The sequence below is a fragment of the Salvelinus namaycush genome, chromosome 35, assembly GCF_016432855.1.
Source record: "Salvelinus namaycush isolate Seneca chromosome 35, SaNama_1.0, whole genome shotgun sequence".
NCBI lineage: Eukaryota > Metazoa > Chordata > Actinopteri > Salmoniformes > Salmonidae > Salvelinus > Salvelinus namaycush.
In genome coordinates, this window is record NC_052341.1 from 19,914,005 (window position 1) to 19,936,690 (window position 22,686).

Below are 22,686 nucleotides of genomic sequence, written 5' to 3' on the forward strand. Positions count from 1 at the left end.
GCCAGGAGTTCTTCCTGACCATGTCATCTGACCAGAAAGAACTCTGAGCCCTAGGGCCCACAGTTGTCCCTGGTAAGATCAAGTGGTACAAGAAATTAGTAATGAAGATGAATATGTTTAGATAAGAGTATATATTTGATATTGGATTATATGAAATTGAAATTATATTGAAATTGTAAAGCATAGATGTATATGGAAATTACATTTTAGATGGCTGATAGTCAAACGTATATGAATGTTATCTAGAGCTGAGCACTATTTTTACAGATGGACTTGATCTGAAAAGTGCACAACAGAAACTCAAATTCCATTCACACATACTCACTGCCTCTTAGATGATGTGATGATAGAACGCAGTATTAACCTACCAAGAATCATTACATTGGCATGACAATAGTACTGTGAATTATTATTTAAAAATTAGAAGCTTTCTGGTGCCAACGTACCTGCAGTCATCCTAACGTTTGGCATTTCAAAAGTTGCACTCGGCAGGTGAAACAAAAAATAATGCCAGACTCCTGCGGGTTTGAAGTGTTTTACAGTGTGATGAACCACATGAAATAAGAGGGTTAACCCACTGGGGCTAATATATGGATAGCTGCTAACGGAAAGACATCAATCCATTTGAGCATTGAGTGGTCCAGGCAGCTCTTACTGTCACTGTGGTTGTTATTGATGAACCGTCCAGCTCTGCCATAACTTCACCTGAATTTGTGTCTTGTTTTAGAACAAATGTTCACTTTTTTTCTGATGTTAATTTAAAGCTGTTTTGATGGTATTTCTTTAATACTGTACGTGTTTCTACTTTCCCTCCATAATTCCTTTTTACATTGGAATTTCAGTCAGAGCTGCCATCATGAAAATACAGATGTATTTATTTACAGACCTATCGTACCAGGCTTGCAATTTGTCTTCATGTTCAAAAAGACACTGCAACACATTTAAATATTGCCACTAGTGCAGTACAGTGTTGACAACTGTCCGGAGCATTTGCATGTTTGTATAGGTGTTGTTTTGTGTTATATCTGGATTTGTTTACTTTTATTATATTCTGACAAATTGGGTCTGAAATGTAGGCCTATTATAACATTTGGTCGATTGAAGTTTATTGTTAATTTATTGAAATGTTCATTTTGTAAAAGTGTGTTTTATATGTTTTCATTGATATTATTGGAGTACTTTGTATAGTTAAAAAAATATTTACTTTTTATGTTGGCCATATGGTTGCTTCTGGATCAGTTGTATTTGTTATGGATCTGTAAAGAAACATGAATGCTTGACAAATAAATCTGCCTGATACCCTCGAGCTTCTTTGGCACTAATGACAATCATGGACCAAATGTAACAGTATAACTTTATGGCGTCCCCTCGCCCCGACCCGGGCGCGAACCAGGGACCCTCTGCACACATCAACAACGGTCGCCCACGAAGCATCGTTACCCATCGCTCCACAAAGGCCGCGGCCCTTGCAGAGCAAGGGGCAACACTACTAATAGGTTTCAGAGCAAGTGACGTAACTGATTGAAACGCTACTAGCGCGTACCCGCTAACTAGCTAGCCATTTCACATCCGTTACACTCACCCCCCTTTCAACCTCCTCCTTTTCCGCAGCAACCAGTGATCCGGGTCAACAGCATCAATGTAACAGTATAACTTTTAAACCGTCCCCTCGCCCCGACACGGGCGCGAACCAGGGACCTTCTGCACACATCAACAACGGTCGCCCACAAAGCATCGTTACCCATCGCTCCACAAAGGCCGCGGCCCTTGCAGAGCAAGGGGCAACACTACTAATAGGTTTCAGAGCAAGTGACGTAACTGATTGAAACGCTACTAGCGCGTACCCGCTAACTAGCTAGCCATTTCACATCCGTTACACAAATAAAGTGGAATTTGTTTTGTGGTGATGCAGTTGCCATAGTAACAGAAAAATGGCAGTAAATCCTTTGCCATCATCAAATCAAATCAAATTTTATTAGTCACATGCGCCGAATACAACAGGTGTAGACCTTAAGGTGAAATGCTTACTTACGAGCCCCTAACCAACAATGCAGTTTCAAAAAATATGGACAAGAATAAGAGATAAAAGTAACAAGTAATTAAAAAGCAGCAGTAAATCAACAATAGCGAGACTATATACAGGGGGGTACCGATACAGAGTCAATGTGCGGGGGCACCGGTTAGTTGAGGTAATATGTACATGTAAGTAGAGTTATTGAAGTGACTATGCATAGAGAACAACAACAGAGTAGCAGCGGTGTAAAAGGCAATGCAAATAGTCTGGGTAGCCATTTGATTAGAAGTTCAGGAGTCTTATGACCTGGGGGTAGAAGCTGTTTAGAAGCCTCTTGGATCTAGACTTGGCGCTCCGGTACCGCTTGCCGTGCGGTAGCAGAGAAAACAGTCTATGACTAGGGTGGCTGGAGTCTTTGACAATTTTTAGGGCCTTCCTCCAACACCGCCTGGTAAAGAGGTTCTGGATGGCAGGAAGCTTGGCCCCAGTGATGTACTGGGCCGTTCACACTACCCTCTGTAGTGCCTTGCGGTCAGAGGCCGAGCAGTTGCCATACCAGGAAGTGATGCAACCAGTCAGGATGCTCTCGATGGGGCAGCTGTAGAACATTTTGAGGATCTGAGGACCCATGCCAAATCTTTTCGGTCTCCTGAGGGGGAATAGGTTTTGTTGTGCCATCTTCACGACTGTCTTGGTGTGCTTGGACTATGTTAGTTTGTTGGTGATGTGCACACCAAGGAACTTGAAGCTCTCAACCTGCTCCACTACAGCCCCGTCGATGAGAATGGGGGCGTGCTTGGTCCTCCTTTTCCTGTAGTCCACAATCGTCTCCTTTGTCTTGATCACGTTGAGGGAGAGGTTGTTGTCCTGGCACCACACGGCCAGGTCTCCGACCCCCTCTCTATAAGCTGTCTCGTCGTTGTCAGTGATCAGGCCTACCAGTGCTGTGTCATCGGCAAATTTAATGATGGTGTTGGATTCGTGCCTGGCCGTGCAGTCATGAGTGAACAGGGAGTACAGGAGGGGACTGAGCCTTCACCCCTGAGGGGCCCCTGTGTTGGGGATAAGCATGGTGAATGTGTTGTTACCTACCCCTACCACCTGGGGGCGGCATGTCAGGAATTCCAGTATCCAGTTGCAGAGGGAGGTGTTTAGTCCCAGGGTCCTTAGCTTATTTATGAGCTTTAAGGGCACTATGGTGTTGAACACTGAGCTGTAGTCAATAAAAAGCATTCTCACATAGGTGTTCCTTTTGTCCAGGTGTGAAAGGGCAGTGTGGAGTGCAATAGAGATTGCATCATCTGTGGATCTGTTGGTGCGGAATGCAAATTGGAGTGGGTCTAAGGTTTCTGGGATAATGGTGTTGATGTGAGCCATGACCACCAGCCTTTCAAAGCACTTCATGGCTACAGATGTGAGTGCTACGGTTCGGTAGTCATTTAGGCAGGTTACCTTAGTGTTCTTGGGAACAGGCACTATGGTGGTCTGCTTAAAACATGTTGGTATTACAGACTCGGACAGGGGGAGGTTGAAAATGTCAATGAAGACACTTGCCAGTTGGTCAGCGCATGCTCTCAGTACACGTCCTGGTAATCCGTCTGGCCCTGCGGCCTTGTGAATGTTGACCTATTTAAAGATCTTACATCGGCTGCGGAGAGCGTGATCACACAGTCTTTCGGAACAGCTGGTGCTCTCATGCATGTTTCAGTGTTATTTGCCTCAAAGCGAGCATAGAAGTAGTTTAGATCGTCTGATAGGCTTGTGTCACTGGGCAGCTCTCGGCTGTGCTTCCCTTTGTAGTCTGTAATGGTTTGCAAGCCCTGCCACATCCGATGAGTGTCAGAGCCGGTGTAGTATGATTCAATCTTAGTCCTGTATTGACGCTTTGCCTGTTTGATGGTTCGACGGAGGGCATAGCGGGATTTCTTACAAGCTTCCGGGTTAGAGTCCCGCTCCTTGAAAGCGACAGCTCTAGCATTTAGCTCAGTGCAAATGTTGCATGTAATCCATGGCTTCTGGTTGGGGTATGTACGTACGGTCACTGTGGGGACGACGTCATCGATGCACTTATTGATGAAGCCAATGACTGATGTGGTGTACTCCTTTTTTTATTTAACCTTTATTTAACTAGGCAAGTCAGTTAAGAACAAATTCTTACTTACAATGACGACCTAGGAACAGCGGGATAACTGCCTTGTTCAGGGGCAGAATGACATATTTTTTTACCTTGTCAGCTCAGTGATTCGATCTAGCAACCTTTTTGGTTACTGGCCCAATGCTCTCACCACTAGGCTACCTACCGCCCCAATGCCATCGGAGGAATCCCAAAACATATTCCAGTCTGTGCTAGCAAAACAGTCCTGTAGCTTAGCATCTACTTCATCTGACCACTTTTTTATTGATGTTGTCACTGGTGCTTCCTGCTCCAATTTTTGCTTGTAAGCAGGATTCAGGAGGATAGAATTATGGTCAGATTTGCCAAATGGAGGGCAAGGGAGAGCTTTGTATGTGTCTGTGTGTGTGGAGTATAGGTGGTCCAGAGTTTTTTCCCCTCTAGTTGCACATTTAACATACTGTTAGAAATTTGGTAAAACTGATTTAAGTTTCCCTGCATTAAAGTCCACGGCTACTAGGAGCGCCGCCTCTGGGTGAGCATTTTCTTGTTTGCTAATGGCGGAATACAGCTCATTCAATGCTGTCTTAGTGCCACCCTCTGACTGTGGTGGTATGTAAACAACTACAAAAAATACAGCTGAAAATTCTCTAGGTATATAGTGTGGTCTACTGCTTATCATGAGATAATCTACCTCAGTTGAGCAATATCTCAAGACTTCCTTAGATATCGTGCACCAGCTGTTATTTACAAAAATACACAGTCCGCCGCCCCTTGTCTTACCAGACACAGCTGTTCTGTCCTGCCGGTATAGTGTGCAACCAGCCAGCTGTATTTTGATAGTATCATCGTTCAGCCACGACTCCAAGAGCATAAGATGTTACAGTTTTTAATGTCCCGTTGGTAGTTTAATCTTCCGCGTAGCTTGTCAATTTTATTCTCCAAACATTGCACGTTTGCTAGCAGAATGGAGGGAAGTGGGGGTTTATTTGATTGCCTACGAATTCTCATAAGGCAGTCTGCCCTGTGGCCCCTTTTTCTCCGCCTCCTCTTCACGCAGATCACGGGGATCGGGGCCTGTTCCTGAGAGAGCAGTATATCCTTCGCATCTTGCTCGTCAGAGTTGTAAAAGGAAAAAAAGGATTCTGCTAGTCCGTGGTGAGTAATCGCAGTCCTGATGTCTAGAAGTTATTTTCGGTCATAAGAGACGATAGCCGCAACATGTATATATATATATATATATATGTACAAAATAAGTAAAAAAATGAGTTACAAACAACGCAAATAAACTACAAAAAGAAACACAATAGGTTGGGGACACGTAAAACGTCTGCCTTCCTCTCCGGTGCCGTCAATCCATATGGCAGCGTCAATCCATATTTCAAAGCCTTTGAGTTGCTCACCGTTTGCTCGTCGTCATTCCAGAATACTATGAGCAATTTTTGTCCAAATTCCTGAAAAACACACTGAAAAAGTCCCTGGCATACTATTATATCCCAAATGTATGTATCATTTATTTGATGGAGGTATGTTGAGAATTAACAATTTTACTTCGCTTACAGATGTAGGAGGATCTATGATAGCCTATTAATATTCATATTATACGTGGCATTTGTTCAGTCCTCATCAGAAGTTCTCCACATGATTCTGGAAGATCTGAATGACATTGAGAAACGCCCAAAGTAAGTTTTCCTCTGACTCCTCATTGAGGCATGGTCCTTGCTTTGCTCGGTTATCTGACTGTGGTTGTTTTTGGCCCATCTGCCCACTGAAGGAGGTGTGTATCCTGGTGGTGTTTCATTGTGTGCTGAGCCGTATGTTCCCGTCGTGGGGCTACCACTTCGTGATGCAGCCCCTCAGCCTCCAGGACCCCACCCCACAGACCCAGCCGTAGAGACCCTGGTTCCAGACAGCCTGGCCATGATCTGCGCGTGCCTACTCAAATACAGGGTAAAGGAGATGCTAAACACTGTTGGTGGCAAATTTCAACATCATTGTTGCATGTCAATTTGTCCATATCACAGACATACCGGTTGTAACACAAATTCATTGTTTCCTTTGTAAGGTATTTTGATATGTAAGCCCTCCATATTTTTGTGATCTTTGAGGGGTTGTGTCACAGGCCTTTCGGTGTGTGTGTTATATAACAGGGGTATTCAACTCTTACCCAATGAGATCCACAGGCTGCTAGTTTTCTGTTTTACCTGATAATGAATTTTAACACACCTGGTGTCCCAGGTCTTAATCAGTCCCTGATTAGAGGGGAGCAATGAAAAAATGCAGCAGAACTGGCTTCGAGGTCTAGATTTGAGGGTTCTATAGGTTAGCTGTTCAGTGTGTGTTGTTCTATAGGTAAGCTGTTCAGTGTGTGTGTGTTGTTCTATAGGGTTCAGTGTTTGTGTGTGTGTGTTGTGCTATAGGAAAGCTGTTCAGTGTGTGTGTTGTGCTATAGGTACGCTGTTCAGTGTGTTGTGCTATAGGTACGCTGTTCAGTGTATGTGTTGTGCTATAGGTAAGCTGTTCAGTGTGTGTTGTGCTACAGGTAAGCTGTTCAGTGTGTGTGTTGTGCTATAGGTACGCTGTTCAGTGTATGTGTTGTGCTATAAGGTAAGCTGTTCAGTGTGTGTTGTGCTACAGGTAAGCTGTTCAGTGTGTGTTGTGCTATAGGTAAGCTGTTCAGTGTGTGTGTTGTGCTACAGGTAAGCTGTTTAGTGTGTGTGTTGTGCTATAGGTAAGCTGTTCAGTGTGTGTTGTGCTATAGGTAAGCTGTTCAGTGTGTGTGTTGTGCTATAGGTAAGCTGTTCAGTGTGTGTTGTGCTATAGGTAAGCTGTTCAGTGTGTGTGTTGTGCTATAGGTAAGCTGTTCAGTGTGTGTTGTGCTATAGGTAAGCTGTTCAGTGTGTGTTGTGCTATAGGTAAGCTGTTCAGTGTGTGTGTTGTGCTATAGGTAAGCTGTTCAGTGTATGCGTGTGTTACAGGGTAGCAGTTCAGGCCAGGACGCTCGGGAGCCAGCTTTACTGTTAGAGGATACAGTAATCTACACCTTAGTCTTGAATCAGAAGTGTTTTAAACAACTATTCGTTTTTTATTTTAGAAATTGTGGCCGACACGCCGCAGACTTTACTGGTAGCAGGAGATTGAAGAAATGATTACTAGACAATCATCCTCCCATCAATAAGACCAAATTAATATTTTTCTTATTCATTTTGTAAAAGTGAGTGATAAATGTGAGTGAAAGCCATGACTCACAACCATTTCACATTTTTCTTCATATACTTTATTCAGAAAGGGAGTATAACCAAGCAGTCATTTTACATTAGATTTTTCTTGTTTCAGCTCAGTCTGCATACAAAACTAGCTGAGCTCAAAACGCAGCTTTAACATTTGTAGTTTAATGGCATTTGTTCATCTTTCAGAGCCTCAAAACAAGGTACTCTTTCTGCAGAAGGATAAGGCAGCAAGTTAAAGGAAAAGATGGAGGGGAATCTCAGCAAGACTACATGGATGATGGTCTCTGAAAAGCAGTACAAGTACTGAACATGTTTTCAGTGAAACTAAAGCATCCAGAAATGTGCCCTTTAGTTGATTCGGGGTCTGTTCCCTAGGAGCACAACCCTGCATTATACTCAAGGGAAAAGCAACGCGTATAAAAAATAAAAGATAATTAAGCTTTTCTGGTCTAGTGTATCCAACACCACCTCACTACTAGGTTGTTACATTGGTTTGTGTGTAAAACCCAGCTCAGTGGAAAAGGTAGAGCAGAATGATCTTCCATATAGAAACCTGTTCCCTGGAAAGCAAGCGCTTGTGGGGTTTAGACTTGGTTCAAGTGCAATATCAACTGTTGAAGTGATTCACTAGTCAGATGACAAGGTAGCTACAGTATAAGCGCTTAAAACAGTCCTTTCCTATATTCACTTATACAGGAACTGTCACTTTAATGCCCCAGCAACATTGACGTAAACACAGAAGATTAGGAAGGCACCTACAAGCCAAGAGGATCAGCATGTACACTGAAAGTATATAGACCTACCCCTGCTACAACGAGTTATGGAACCAGTAAGGCATGCTTCAGAAAACGGCATGATTATTAACTCAAGCTACAGGGAATGTGTTTTAGGAAATAAATACAGAGAGCGAAGGATGGGTTTCATACAAAAACAGGGATAAAAAGGTATAATTGTGAGAGACTGGAAACCTGCAGTGACCAGCTACATTTCAGCAACAGTTATTATTTTGGGGGGATTCCACGTTTACTGTGCTTTACATTTACAAATAGTATTTTTCATTTCTTGAACTAAGGCCATCATCAAGAACAACACACCAATATCAAAGAAGTCTGTCGGTCCACTGTTAACAACCCACTCTACTAGCAGTCCCTTAAGCATCTTAAAACAATTCCGTATGTTAGCTTAGAAATCCAGCCCCGGGCCCTTAAAACTCATTATGGTGCAACATCCCATGCAAATGCATACAGTTTTCATTCCAAACCTCATCATCCCCCAAAAATCTACAAAGCTTTATCGAGGCTTCATCAGTGCTACAGTTACGATTTCCTGGTGGGGAGGGGCCAGGGGGAGGCCTGTTCTGTAGTTCCACTGGGGTGGTTGAGTTGATTGTATGGAGTTGTAGCTGTAACAGGCCTGCGGTAGAGCGAACCAAGGGGGTGGTGATGGGAAAGTTAGTGTGTGGAGGACACCGGGAGTTGGAGTTGGGAGAGAGCAGCAGATGTGTGGTGATCTGAGGGCAGCTTGAGGTAGAAGTTGCCACTAACCACAAGTCTAGGACCAGATCACCTAGACCTACAGTTAACCATTAGGGGAGGACACTAATATCTGACCCTGGACCTGTGGTTAGGGTCAACTTCTAACCACACCTGGAGAGGAGATGGAGAGGGGACAAGGCCAGTCCTTTTCCTTATAGAACGGTACTCTCTGTGTCCAGGTCTGAGTCTTTGGGCTGGGGCACGGACGTCATGGAGGGGGCGGTCACTGGCTGCTGGTCCACAGCAAACTCAGGGATGAAGGCTCGGGTCAACCCTTTGAGAGACAGGGCTGGGTCTGGACAAGACAAAGACAGTGAAATGTTAGTGCTGCAGCTGACTGAGGAGTTCATGTTAAAAGTCTGCTAAGCTGTAGTTGTTTGTTGAGAGACTGTATAAAATCACTCACTTATTCTTTAGCTAAATATTGTGGATTAACTAAGTAAAAATACTAAGAATTCAATTCATAGAAATGCCTAAAGGAGAAAACAAAAGTGGATTTTAAAATCAAATGGTGACTTGTGTTCAATGTTAGTTTGTTTTGGCAAGGATGGTTGACATGCTTAAAAAGACAAGCATAATGCAAATTGAACCTGCAGTACAGACAATCACTCCCCCCATGCTACTACCTTCAGTACCATCATCTGAAGGATCTGACATCCAAACAGTGGTTTCAACCGATGTAATCTATTACCATTTTCCATTGGCTTAAAGATAAAAATAGGAAAATAGCAGTGCACCATCAAGTAGCATTAAGTGCCAGCCACACTATGTAGCATATCAGAGATGATGCTGAGACAAGATTTATTCTTAAACAGAGTCATGCTAATGCTATCCACATTCCATCATAAAGGCAAATAATGCAGCCCTCTCTATTGAAAACCACATCACTGCCATCATCAGCACGGAGTTAGAGAGCTTCCCAAGGCTTGCACCTTAAGTACAATCCTGTTCTATGCATACCAGAACACTAAAACCTGATGCGGTTGGGTTGCCAAACTAAAACACACCTAAGTCAAGTTAGGCATGCAGTGTGTTTAGCCTAAAGTGAATATGTATGAAAGGCTATGATCATGCTTAATATTCTGATGTACAATAGTATAGGCCAAGACAAGGAGCAGGCCATTATGGGGACAAGTCTTCCAATCAAGATCACAACAATGTCTTAACAAAAAAATTAGACATTTCCAGAGGGCGAACAAATGCAATTTAAGGGTTTGCAAAAGACATCCTGACACAATCAATCAAATTCAAAAAGTTTATATTCTGCCAATTCCATGAATCAAATAGTTTTTTAGTTTCCGGTATGCTTTCATCATTTACAGACCCGCCATTAGAGATGTCCTTTGCAAATTCCACATCAAAATGTTACTGATATTTAAATGATTTAATAATGGAGGTTGAACGTCATGATGATTCACAATCAATGGGAACAATTGTAAAAGCAGGCACAAGTGGCATGTTTCTAAAAGTATGATGTGGTAATGGAGTAATGCCAAAACGGATGGAGTGCAGGAGCTGCAAAATGCAAGTATCACCTGACAAACCTTTCATAAATGCTCCTGAACCTGTGGACACAGGACTTTTAGATAAAACATTGTCAATATACTGTCAACACTAGAGGAAAAGGAGGTACTGAATGCTGAACCAATACTATAAACTGAAAGAAGGGATTGTTGTGATATGTCTGTTCGGTCTGTTTATAGACTGTTGTGAATGTATTTATGTGGCGTGTTGCCAAATGAATCTCCCTTCATGGGACAATAACACGTCACTTGACTGGACTCACCCATGATTTTGTAGGCTGTGCTGCAGATCCCGTTGGTATCGTTTCCCTGTGTTGGGGGCTGAGGGGGCGGAGGGATGTTGGGCCTGTTTCTGGGTTTGGGGACGGGGCGCGGCCGGGGGAGGGAGCCTGACTGGAAGGGAGAGGGGGAGACAGGATGGGCACCGGGTATGTCCTGGAGGGTGGTGGAGGGTGGAGGGGTGTCAGGTGGGGTGGGGGTGTCTGGAGGAGACTGGTCCGCCCCCGGGTAGTCTCCTGCGGGCTGGCTGAGGGCCCTAGGGTGGGGTGGGGGACTGACCTGTGAGGGTGTGGGGGGCTGTGGGGGCGGGTGGTTGGGGGCCTGGATGGGGGGCTGGTTGCTGGATTGGCGGCGGGGGGTGGTAGAGGGCTGGGAGATGGGGGAGGTAGGGGAGTGGCTTGAGGAGGAGAGGGGTCTGGGAGAGGGGCTGAGGGACTGGCCCTGGCCTGAGAAGGGGTGGTGGTTGGTAGGGTTACTGGGCTGGCCTGAAGGGGGGTTGAGCGGCTTGGGAGGGGCAGGGGCCGGCTTCTTTGTACCTGGATAGTGGAGAGAGGTGGACTTCAGAAAGGATCTTATGTCTACATATACTTTATTTTAGGCTACTTGAAATTGTAGGTCTACGTCTAACAGGGGAGCTACACTGGGGCGTCACAAAAACAGTGGGTTTTCAGCTGCTACACCGGACTGGTTAACTATAGCCAGGCTGAGCAGAGCCCAAGCCACTTTCTGTAGTGTTCTCTGGCACGAGGCGCGCGTTAAATTCCTAAAAATAGAACCAGAGCGCCATTTTACACTAAGAAGCGCAGGCCTCTTAAAGATCTGCGTTGCTTACACAGGTTTCATTCAAATTAATAGGAGTGTCTTACACTCTGCAACAGTTACACATCCAGTGTAGCATGCTTGTAAATCCATGTGAAATGTAACAATATAACTGCTAGTGGAAATTACCTTGTAATAAGAGGCTTACTAATGAAAAAGAAAAGAATAGGTTCTTGATAAAAATGTCCTCATGATACCATTATGCATATAGCTCCAAATAAATGTCAAACTTAAAGCTGAATTGCTTTAAGGAGCGTCTCACCTCTGCGCATCATGTGTGGACTGGGCCCCATGGATCCAGCCCCAGGGCCTCCCACTCCCAGCTGTCCCCCAGCTGAGCTGGCCGTGCCCGGGTGGCCCCCACCTGAACCGTTCCTCTGGTGGAGGGTCGGGGTGGAAGTGGGTTCACGCTTTGGGTTGCTTAACAGACAGACAGAGGTCCTAATTTTAAGTACAAGACTCAGAATTTAGCATAGTGCTATGAAAATGTCCATCAAATTGAAGGCCTGTTCTGTGAGCTTTTTGTCCTTAACTGCACTGGGCGGTGTCTTCGGTTTACCTTCTATATTCTGTCCAATGGATCAATAGAACAGTCAAACAGATTGAATGGAAACCTTTCATAAACGGATTCAAAAACATCCTTCAAAAGCTACATAAGCTCAATGAGAAACGGAACTAATGGTCAAACAACATTTCTGCTGATTCATGTGTTCTAGCCTGAGAGCAGATGCGTGAGGGCCCTCTGAGGATGGCTGGCTCACACCAACCATTGTTGTAGAGCCAGTGGTCTGAACTGAGATGTACCCACAGCGTTATTATAATGATTACTTGTTAATTGTTTGAGGAAAATGTAATTAGACAGCGACAGAAAAACTCTAGGAAAATAACACGTGAGAAACCCATGTGGTCACTTCAACATTTTCTATGCTCTGTAGTCATTTTCCATTCAAAAATGACATTCAAATTACCATAAAACGCATCTATTTGTAAAAGAGCAGTGGCATCACCATAAACAGTGCACATACACTTATCAGCAAATTATCATCAAAAGGTTGCAGGCAAAAGGGTATTTCCTTCCCATGCAGTGGAGTGGCATGCGTGTCTGTGCTCCCCAGTGCACTACACACCCTTACCTGAGTTCCTCAGCGGTAGTAGCGAGAAGCTGCTGTGCTGCCACCAGGGCAGCCATACCCAGTGCCAGGCTAGGCTGGCAGCCCTCCAACGCCATGCCCCCCGGTGGGGCCTGGAGCTCAGCCACGCACCCTGTGACCTGCCCAGGCCCTGGGGCCTCCACCGGGGGTAAGGGGGGCTGGAAGGCGGGTGAAGCATGCTGCTTTCTACCTAAGGTGTTGCTGCCTCTACGGGGGACGGTGTTATGGTCCAACAGTTTGTTAGCAAAACTACAGAGAGAGGAGAGAGGACAGACAGACGGCAGAGCCACGTTGAGAAAGAAACCCGGGCGACAGGACAGAATCACCAAGTCCCAGAGTAGAGAGAGAACGTGGAGAGAAAGAGAGCGAGAGAGATACTCCACACCAAATAGTCAAAAGGGATGTTATGTAGATTTGTAGTCTAAAGTCACAAAGATAAACTAGAAGCAACTAGAAGCCTATAGCACTTAAGACATCTAAAAATACACTTCAAAAAGACCCCCATGTAAGTATGATAATAATCAGAGCTACCAATCAAACCAAACATTCAAAGTGTAAATTAATATATTATTGGTTGAGTTATACAAGTGAAAATCCTTTAGATTTAAATAGCATATCCTCAGCTCAGAGCACTGGCAGGTATAGGATCCGTCTTTGACCTTTCACCCCATGGCAGTTCAAAGTAGAGGGATGGAGCTAGTAGTGATGGGGTGCTGCTGTATCACAGTAATTGACCGTTAATTAACACATTTAGCATCTCCTGGCTTCCACACACAGCCTACAAGCCACTGATGCAGACCTTAAGTACAGATACATTTTAAAACATCTAATAAATCCATATAATATAGCCTAAACTTCACAATAAATCCATTATTTATTTTAGACAGGTCTAAAGAAACATGATATGAACAAAACGTAGTGTATTTCAGTACAAGAGAATAGCATTCTCTGAGTTGTCCTTATGTTAGGTACTGATCTGGCTGTGCCATATGGCTGTGGGCTACACTAGTTCATTTAGCAGACAAGATTTGCTTAGAATACCATGGCATTATTTTATAGTATTTTATAGTATGAAGAATACAATGGAATAAAATATATAGTTTCTCCAAACGATCTGAGGGAGTGCGTTGAGCAGTTAACAAAGAAACAGGTACTCCAATATGCTCAATTTAGAGTTATTCATGTAACTTTAGTTGTGACACAAACGTTGGGCTATATGTTTATACATTCTAAGGCTGCATGATGCGACTAATGATGATTTGAAAAGTTGCATGAAAGGCATGAGCTTTGCTGTGTTTTTTTGCGCAGGTTGTACACACTTCATCAGTCTCTCATTCCCAATTTGACAAGCACTTGATAATGCCTCGAATTTCCCGGCGGCATCCCCTTTGTGTGTGGCCGTAACGCCCCCTAAAAATATCCATGCCTTTTGAGGCCAGTGGCCGTTGTGCCCTTGGGCTGAATATAATCATTATAATTCACTTTTCCCTGCGTGCTGCTTACTCCGAATCACCTCTCACTCACATGACTCTCCGTCACGTGATCGGGTCTTTCTCACAGGCTACAAGTGAAGACGGACATCGGGGATGCAACTGACACGCATATTGAAGATATTGGAAGAACTGTCCACATTTACTTTTCCTCAGCCAACAAGATGAGTAATGAACATAGCCTATGTCAATCTACTATCCCCCATAGTACAAAAGTTGACCTATTCTATTCTGTGAGAGAAATAAATATTCTGAACAGTCTGGGAGAGTTGTGGGATGCGATAGATCCCAAATTAGTACAACCACTAGCAATCAAAAAAACGTTTTTTTTACGCAATGAGGCTGACGCAACAGATCAGAACGTTTAGCTTAAAATGTTGATAAACTATTAGGCTATTTCTTCACATTATAAGCGCAGCAATGTGCACACGGAAGTAGGTTATAAGCGTGAATGTTCCTTTAGCAGGAAAACACCATTATCAAAAGTGACTGCAAATGCGATTATGCATGTTATGTTTTTATTATAAAAAGGTGCATTTACAGTGAAAATTAACTTACCCAAAATTGAAACTCATGTTCTGCATATGTAGGCTCTACACCCTGTTGTAAAGCGGATAATGCGCTTAAATTTAAAGAAGTTATTTGGCCACTTTAGTTGTGATACAAACCTTATCAAAACATATAGGCCTATGGGCCTACATGAGATATGCGACTACGATATGAAAGTCGCAAAAAAAAAGGTATACATTGTTTCTTGCCTGGGCTGGGCATCATTCACAAGTGATAGTGTGATGGTTGACAATATTAGCCTATTGTTGATTTCATCTTGTCTTTACATATACTAAATAATAAATATGTGTGAAATTTGTTTTGATTTAGAATGAACCATTATCATGCACCCGTCTTGAAACGGTCAGTGGGGGGAAAAATCCATGTCATCTATGCACTTAAAAAGCAAATGGAGGATGCTTTTCCTGTGGTTAATTTTCATGCCAGCCAGGTAGGCTATACTCATTTTGTAAATATAAGCAATGTGCTTAATATTAGGAAAGTTGAGAAATAAATATAGTAGCCTATATATAGTTCCTCCTCTTTTAAGAGACAATCACTCTGCTTTCTCAAGCAATTGCATGGCCTATTGAAATGTTGCGCAACATGAGCTCATGGGCTCTCATGAAGTGTTTGATTAGATTATCGATTACATTTGCATTGATGTCAGAGTGATTAGAGGGACAAGAGAGTGCTGAGTACCAGGCAGTTAGCAAGTTTGGTAGGTTACTAATGATCAGCAGCAGCATCAGAGCTTGGAGAAGCTTAATTACCGGGACTAAACAGTCACGTGGAATTTGACTGCCTTCATGACTCGTGACCGCCGGTGTGGCGGTAATACAGTCACCGTAACAGCCCTAGCTACTGTTGGTGGTTACCTGTCCTTGCGAGGGTTATCGTTCTCTGGCCCCACCATACTACCAGGCCTCTTCCTCTCGATGGTGGAACAGTCGTACTCCATCGAGTGGTTGGAAGGAGGGGTGGGCATGGCGAACATCCCCGAAACATTAAACTCCACATCTGAGCAAAGGCGGAGAACAGGCAAGTAGAATTCCTTTAGGCGCCATTTAAAAACAAACAGATCCATTTTTTGAGTATCCTGGGAATCAGATTTATACCACTGAAAGAGCAATCTGATGACATTCCCGTTTCCATTAGTCTCCTTTGTACAGGATCATGAACAAGTACCTCCCTCCTGAGGACCCGGTCAAAGGTCATATATACATACCCTCAGGGAAGAACCAGTCAGCGTGCTGTATAATGGGTTCTATGATGGTCACCACGTGAACAGAGGTAGCAGCAGCCATCTCAGCTAGAGTCCTGCAGGCATACAGAGAGCAGACATGTTATAAACAAACACTAACAAACATTAGTTTTTCAGTTTGAAAAGTAAGTAACTCCCCCTTTCTCACCCCTCTGTTTTGGCCCACAGCATGTTTGGTCCCAGTACAATGGCGATGTTGCTAGGAGTCATCTTGTTGACCTCACTGTCCTGAGCCAGCTTGGACAGGAACTTCACCAGATACCTACGACACAGAGACAGGCACAGGTAAGGCAAAACATTAGATGCTAACATATCTTCATAATACACACATCTTTGTTGTGAAGTAAAGTTGTGTGAACCAGTCCATCTGTTACCCACCTTAGGTTGGCTTTGTTGTTCTTCGGTAGTTGATCACACACAACCCATAGGGCCTGCAGACGCTTGTCTGGCTCTGAAACGCTGGGCAGAGAGACAGAGGAACAATCACGGACCTGTTTCATGGTTGCTATAATTTCACTCCTTTTTAAATTTTATTTCTCATACTTTTTAAATTTTTATTACTGCTCTACTTGGTTACACTTCCTTTAACAGCTATACAAGAAGGTATGTGGTGGCTTACTTAGACGCCTGAATCCACTCGTCGTAAAGCTGGAAGCTCATCAGAGGTTCCGGCAGTTCTCTCAGGTAAGACTTCAGGGCTCCTGGAATGAAAGGACAGTTATGTGAAGAATGGTCTGACAGTCATTTCAGTTATATTACTTGAAAACTCTTGCCGAAACATGTATAAAACGTGAGTAGGGGTTAGCACCGTACCAGCGACAGCGTGGGGGTCTGAGTAGAACTCCTCCAGCTGTGAGGTGGAACAGTCCAGAGCAGCCTTGAGCTTCTTCAGTTTAGAGGCCCCTGCTGCGATCCTAAATAGGCCCTGATACAACAACACAGACACGATTGATGAGAGACAGACACACAGTCCGCAAACAATGCTTAAAGGATACATTTGCTTTTTACAACCAACTCTGTTTTATGTAAATGGAATGTCATAGAAGGGTCCAGACACTTTATAAAAAAAAATACAAATAATGATCATCCTCGTTGTGCAGTACGGGGGCTCTGAAAGAACATTAACAAATGCTCCAAAAAACACTCAAATACGTCCTTTTAGAAACTGAAACGCTTTCAGTATAGTGATGCAGGTCTTTAGATGTTGTACACGTGAAATTGTGTCATTCCGAACTTTATCCGCAATGTTCTATTCCATTTTGTACGACTCGAGCAGCTTACCCTATACAGCTGTTCCATTGTGTATCCTGCTGCTAGAATGGACGGAGCGGTATTGTTCAGGTCGCCAAAACATGTAATATAACGTTGCGGATACATTTCAGAATTACACAATTGCATGTCTACAACATCTAAACACTACACCCTATTGTTCATGTATTTTTCCCGAGCCCCCATACTGCACAACGAGGAAGTGAATCGCTGGTTGGGTAAATAAAATAAAAATGAGTGAAATCGCAAAAACATTTTGATTTGTTTGTAAAAAAGCTAAATTCTCCTTTAATCACTACACAGACACCCAGCCCTGTATTTATTCATTCACACAAATGCAAACACACATCACTCACCTCTCTCACATGCGCGCGCACACACACACCACTCTCCCAAACAAACAGTCCCTCTCTTCTCACCACACTGACTGTGTTGTGTTCACCCATAGAATGAACGGGAAGACAAACAATGTGTTGAGAACTAAAGACTGGGAGGAGTAAACACACAGCTGATTTACTACGACCAACAAGATACTTTGTTGTATTCTAAAACCGTGCAAACACAAACATAGCATCCTAATAAATCGCAATTACAGCATAATTGCTGACATTTCTAACAAGTGAAAAGAACTTCGAACATTGCAACAGATTTGAATGTTTTTGTCCCGTCTCTCATGTTCATTTTTGTAAACATTTCAAATTGATGGGTTCAATTATGTTTAGGACCAGTTTAAGTGCATTTTGTGTTTCGTATTTGGGTCCACTTTCGACAAAAATGTTCAATCCATTTCCTCCATCCTATTATTCCACCCATCCATAATTACATTTCAGTCCTCAACTTACTATGATACCCTCATTTCTCCCCCCCTCCAGCCAATGCTTCCCTCCATCTCCCTACCTCCTCCTTCATGCCAGTCTCCAGCAGCATCATGACGCAGGCCTCTAAGGGCAGAGCGATCTCTCTGCTACTCCTCTTCAGATGCTCCTCCAGCCCCGTCCCAAACGCTGGCTTCTCCGTCCACGAGTCTGAAGGGAGAGCGAGAGAGTGGTAGAGAGAGAATGGTAGCACTGAGCATGGTGGAAACAACACTAAAGTTGTTACGGGTCTGCAGCGAGAGAGGGCGGTAGGTAGTCACCCCAGGAAGAGCAGTGTGTGGATGAGAGGTTAGGAGGCCTGGGAATGGTAGATTTCTAGGTCAACAATGTCCCCTCTGGCCAACCATCAGTCACTCCCTCCTCCAATAAAGCTAGCTGTAACGAATAACCACATGGTCTCCATCCATGGTATGTGTTCCCACTCTGTGGAAAGGAAAGCCCAGGTAGGTCTGAGTGTTAGTAAATAGTGTTTGACTTTGAGTCATCATAACCTACATGCTGAGAGCAAGGCTGTCTGATTTAGACCAACTGTGTTCGATTTACTAGATAAAAACAAGCTAACAGGACACAGCTTTCCAACCACAGAGGGAGAAGAGAGAGCGAGGATGCCCATACTAAAAAGAGAGTGGAGACACCAAAATAAGATGGCTTCCCTGTAATCCTTTTCAGTCCTACAGAAACAATAAGCAATTCTCTATATTTGACAGAGCCTGCCAGTTGCATTCAGCCATCATTGAGAATAATAATCAATTACTTTGACTGAGAGATGGTTGATGTGGCATTTTAATATAGTTAAGTGATTGAAATGGTCTAACAAATAACCAAGATGCTAACAGCTGTAGACTAGCTGGCAGGGGGAAATTAAGGAGACATTAAAGGAAAGATTCACCCATTTTGAATGTTATATCGTTGTTGGGCATCTCTAAACTATGTTCTATCGATTCTGGGGGTCATTTTGTTTTCATGTGTATCTGAGCGCTTGCCGTTCACGCAGGCAGAAATATAGCCGGTATGCCGTAGCATTTGTTTTATTTATTTAATATAAATCAGGGTAGACCAATTGAGACCAGGACCTCATTTTCAATGGTGTCCTGAGACCATAAAGTAAAATACAAAAAAATATAAAACAAGATACAATAAAATGTACATTACATTAGAACATCAGCCATCAAACAAGTTATTCAAATCAATCAAAACAATTGCACACCTCATTGAACTCATTTATCATCAAGGTTATGAACTGCCTTAGTGGCATCCAAATGTAATTAATTTTGTAACTGATTCCAAACATTTGGAGCGTGAAAACTAAAAGCGGATTTACCTAATTCCGTGGAGACCCGAGGAATCTGAAGAGTTAACCTACCCCTTGAATGGGTTTGGCATGTCATTCTTTAATACGTTAGATTAATTTTAGATCACAAAAATGTCTATCATACATGTCAGATTTCAATACTGGCCAATGTCAAAACCCGGGATGTTGTTCTCTCTTGAATGAGCCATTGATCATATTTTTTGCGATATTCCTACCTCGAGAAATGTATAATTTAACAGAGGGTCCACCACATTTCTCCTATTTTTCTGCTTCTTCAGTCCAGGGTGCACTGCATGCTGCTGTTGCGGACCACTCCACTCTGCGAGGCACACAATCTGTGGTTGAACATGGTGAGATTGTAGACTCCTAAATTGATAGTGCAGTTTGTTTAAGCGATTTTACAGACAACTAGCTACTTCATATGCTGATATTGACTTCAATATTATTGTGTATAGCTACGTTTGCTAGCTAGCCAGCCAGCCCATAGAGAGAGCATTGTACTGTGGGTTTGTAGTCGACTTGAGCTGCAAAAGACTTCAACGTTTCACGTTGCTACCAACCTTATTATAACAAAATGTTCTCACGTAGTGTTATTTTTAACACTGCAAATTAAAAGAATTGGTGGATGTTTCCTTTAAGACTTCAGCCAAATTTAACAAAAAGAGCCTGTGGCTAGAGGGGGGTGGGGTGGAGAGATATATATTTTTTTGGAAGGACGTGAGGATTGGTCTGTACTAGAGGTCGACCGATTATAACTTTTCAACGCCGATACCGATTAAATCGGCCGATTTCATTTTTATTTATTTATAATAATGACAATTACAACAATACTGAATGAACACTTATTTTAACTTAATAAAATACATAAATAAAATCAATTTACCCTCAAATAAATAATGAAACAATTTGGTTTAAATAATGCAAAAACAAATAAGTAAAAGTGAATTATGTGCCATGTAAAAAAGCTAACGTTTAAGTTCCTTGCTCAGAACATGAGAACATATGAAAGCTGGTGGTTCCTTTTAACGCGAGTCTTCAATATTCCCATGTAAGAAGTTTTAGGTTGTAGTTATTCTAGGAATTATAGGACTATTTCTCTCGATACCATTTGTATTTCATATACCTTTGACTATTGGATGTTCTTATAGGCACTTTAGTATTGCCAGTGTAACAGTATAGCTTCCGTCCCTCTCCTCGCCCCACCTGGGCTCGAACCAGGAACACATCGACAACAGCCACCCTCGAAGCATCATTACCCATCGCTCCACAAAAGCTGCGGCTCTTGCAGAGCAAGGGGAACAACTACTTCAAGGTCTCAGAGCGAGTGACGTCACCGATTGAAGCGCTATTAGCGCGCATCCCACTAACTAGCCATTTCACATCGGTTACACCAGACTAATCTCGGGAGTTGATAGGCTTGAAGTCCTAAACAGCTCAACGCTTGAAGCACAGCGAAGAGCTGCTGGCAAACGCACGAAAGTGCTGTTTGAATGAATGCTTACGAGCCTGCTGCTGCCTACCATCGCTCAGTCAGACTGCTCTATCAAATAATAGACTTAAATTATAACATAATAACACACAGAAATAGGTCATTAATATGGTTGAATCCGGAAACTATCATTTCGAAAACAAAACGTTTATTCTTTCAGTGAAATACAGAACCGTTACGTATTTTATCTAACGGGTGGCATCCATAAGTCTAAATATTCCTGTTACATTGCACAACCTTCAATGTTATGTCATAATTACGTAAAATTCTGACAAATTAGTTGGCAACGAGCCAAGCAGCCCAAACTGTTGCATATACCCTGACTCTGCGTGCAATGAACGCAAGAGAAGTGACAATTTCCCTAGTTTAATATTGCCTGCTAACCTGGATTTCTTTTAACTAAATATGCAGGTTAAAAAATATATACTTGTGTATTGATTTTAAGAAAGGCATTGATGTTTTTGGTTTGGTACATTCGTGCAATGATTGTGCTTTTTTCGCAAATGCGCTTTTGTTAAATCATCCCCCGTTTGGCGAAGTTGGCTGTCTTTGTTAGGAACAAATAGTCTTCACACAGTTCGCAACGAGCCAGGCGGCCTAAACTGCTGCATATACCCTGACTCTGTTGCACAGAACGCAAGAGAAGTGACACAATTTCCCTAGTTCAAAGAAATTCATGTGAGCAGGCAATATTAACTAAATATGCAGGTTAAAAAATATATACTTGTGTATTGATTTTAAGAAAGGCGTTGATGTTTATGGTTAGGTACACATTGGTACAACGACAGTGCTTTTTTCGCAAATGCGCTTGTTAAATCACCCGTTTGGCAAAGTAGGCTGTGATTCAATAAGGTCCCACAGTTTACAGTGCATGTCAGAACAAAAACCAAGCCATGAGGTGGAAGGAATTGACCGTAGAGCTCCGAGACAGGATTGTGTCCATCTGGGGAAGGGTACCAAAACATTTCTGCAGCATTGAAGGTCCCCAAGAACACAGTGGCCTCCTTCATTCTTACATGGAAAAAGTTTGGAACCACCAAAATTCTTCCTAGAGCTGGCCCCGCGGCCAAACTGAGCAATCGGGGGAGAAGGGCCTTTGTCAGGGACATGACCAAGAACCCGATGGTCACTGACAGAGCTCCAGAGTTCCTCTGTGGAGATGGGAGAACCTTCCAGAAGGACAACCATCTTTGCAGCACTCCACCAATCAGGCCTTTATGGTAGTCACCAGACAGAAGCCACTCCTCAGTAAAAGGCACATGACAGGACTCTCATACCATGAGAAACAAGATTCTCTGGTCTGATGAAACCAAGATTGAACTCATTGGCCTGAAAGCCAAGCGTCACGTCTGGAGTAAACCTGGCACCATCCCTACGGTGAAGCGTGGTGGTGGCAGCATCATGCTGTGGGGATGTTTTTCAACGGCAGGGACTGGGAGACTAGTCAGGATTGAGGGAAGATGAATGGAGCAAAGTACAGAGAGATCCTTGTTGAAAACCTGCTCCAGAGCGCTCAGGACCTCAGACTGGGGCGAACGTACACCTTCCAACAGGACAACGACCCTAAGCACACAGCCAAGACAACACAGGAATGGCCTCAGGACAAGTCTCTGAATGTCTTTGAGTGGACCAGCCAGAGCCCGGACTTGAACCCGATCGAACATCTCTGAAGAGATCTGAAAATAGCTGTGCATCAATGCTCCCCATCCAACCTGAAAGAGCTTGAGAGGATCTGCAGAGAAGAATGGGAGAAACTTCCCAAATACAGTTGTGC

The 22,686-nt window shown here is 43.3% G+C and overlaps 1 protein-coding gene across 4 annotated transcripts in view; it reads right to left on the reverse strand.

Annotated features, from left to right (window-relative positions):
* Window positions 1-7,387: 7,387 nt before the first annotated feature.
* Window positions 7,388-22,686, reverse strand: part of arhgap17a (Rho GTPase activating protein 17a) — a 46,895-nt gene continuing 31,596 nt past the window's right edge. For 2 of the 4 annotated variants that reach the window (XM_038974747.1, XM_038974745.1), the window contains 11 exons: window positions 18,134-18,261; window positions 16,781-16,892; window positions 16,587-16,668; window positions 16,346-16,426; window positions 16,116-16,229; window positions 15,932-16,023; window positions 15,582-15,723; window positions 12,647-12,913; window positions 11,776-11,933; window positions 10,679-11,230; window positions 7,388-9,187 (listed from right to left, as the gene is read on the reverse strand). In XM_038974747.1, coding sequence (XP_038830675.1) covers window positions 9,045-9,187; window positions 10,679-11,230; window positions 11,776-11,933; window positions 12,647-12,913; window positions 15,582-15,723; window positions 15,932-16,023; window positions 16,116-16,229; window positions 16,346-16,426; window positions 16,587-16,668; window positions 16,781-16,892; window positions 18,134-18,261 — 1,871 coding nt within the window. In that variant the 3' untranslated portion in view covers window positions 7,388-9,044. Of the gene's footprint in view, window positions 9,188-10,436; window positions 10,458-10,678; window positions 11,231-11,775; window positions 11,934-12,646; window positions 12,914-15,581; window positions 15,724-15,931; window positions 16,024-16,115; window positions 16,230-16,345; window positions 16,427-16,586; window positions 16,669-16,780; window positions 16,893-18,133; window positions 18,262-22,686 lie in introns of all 4 variants that reach the window. The other 2 variants (XM_038974746.1, XM_038974748.1) reach the window with 2 other exon arrangements.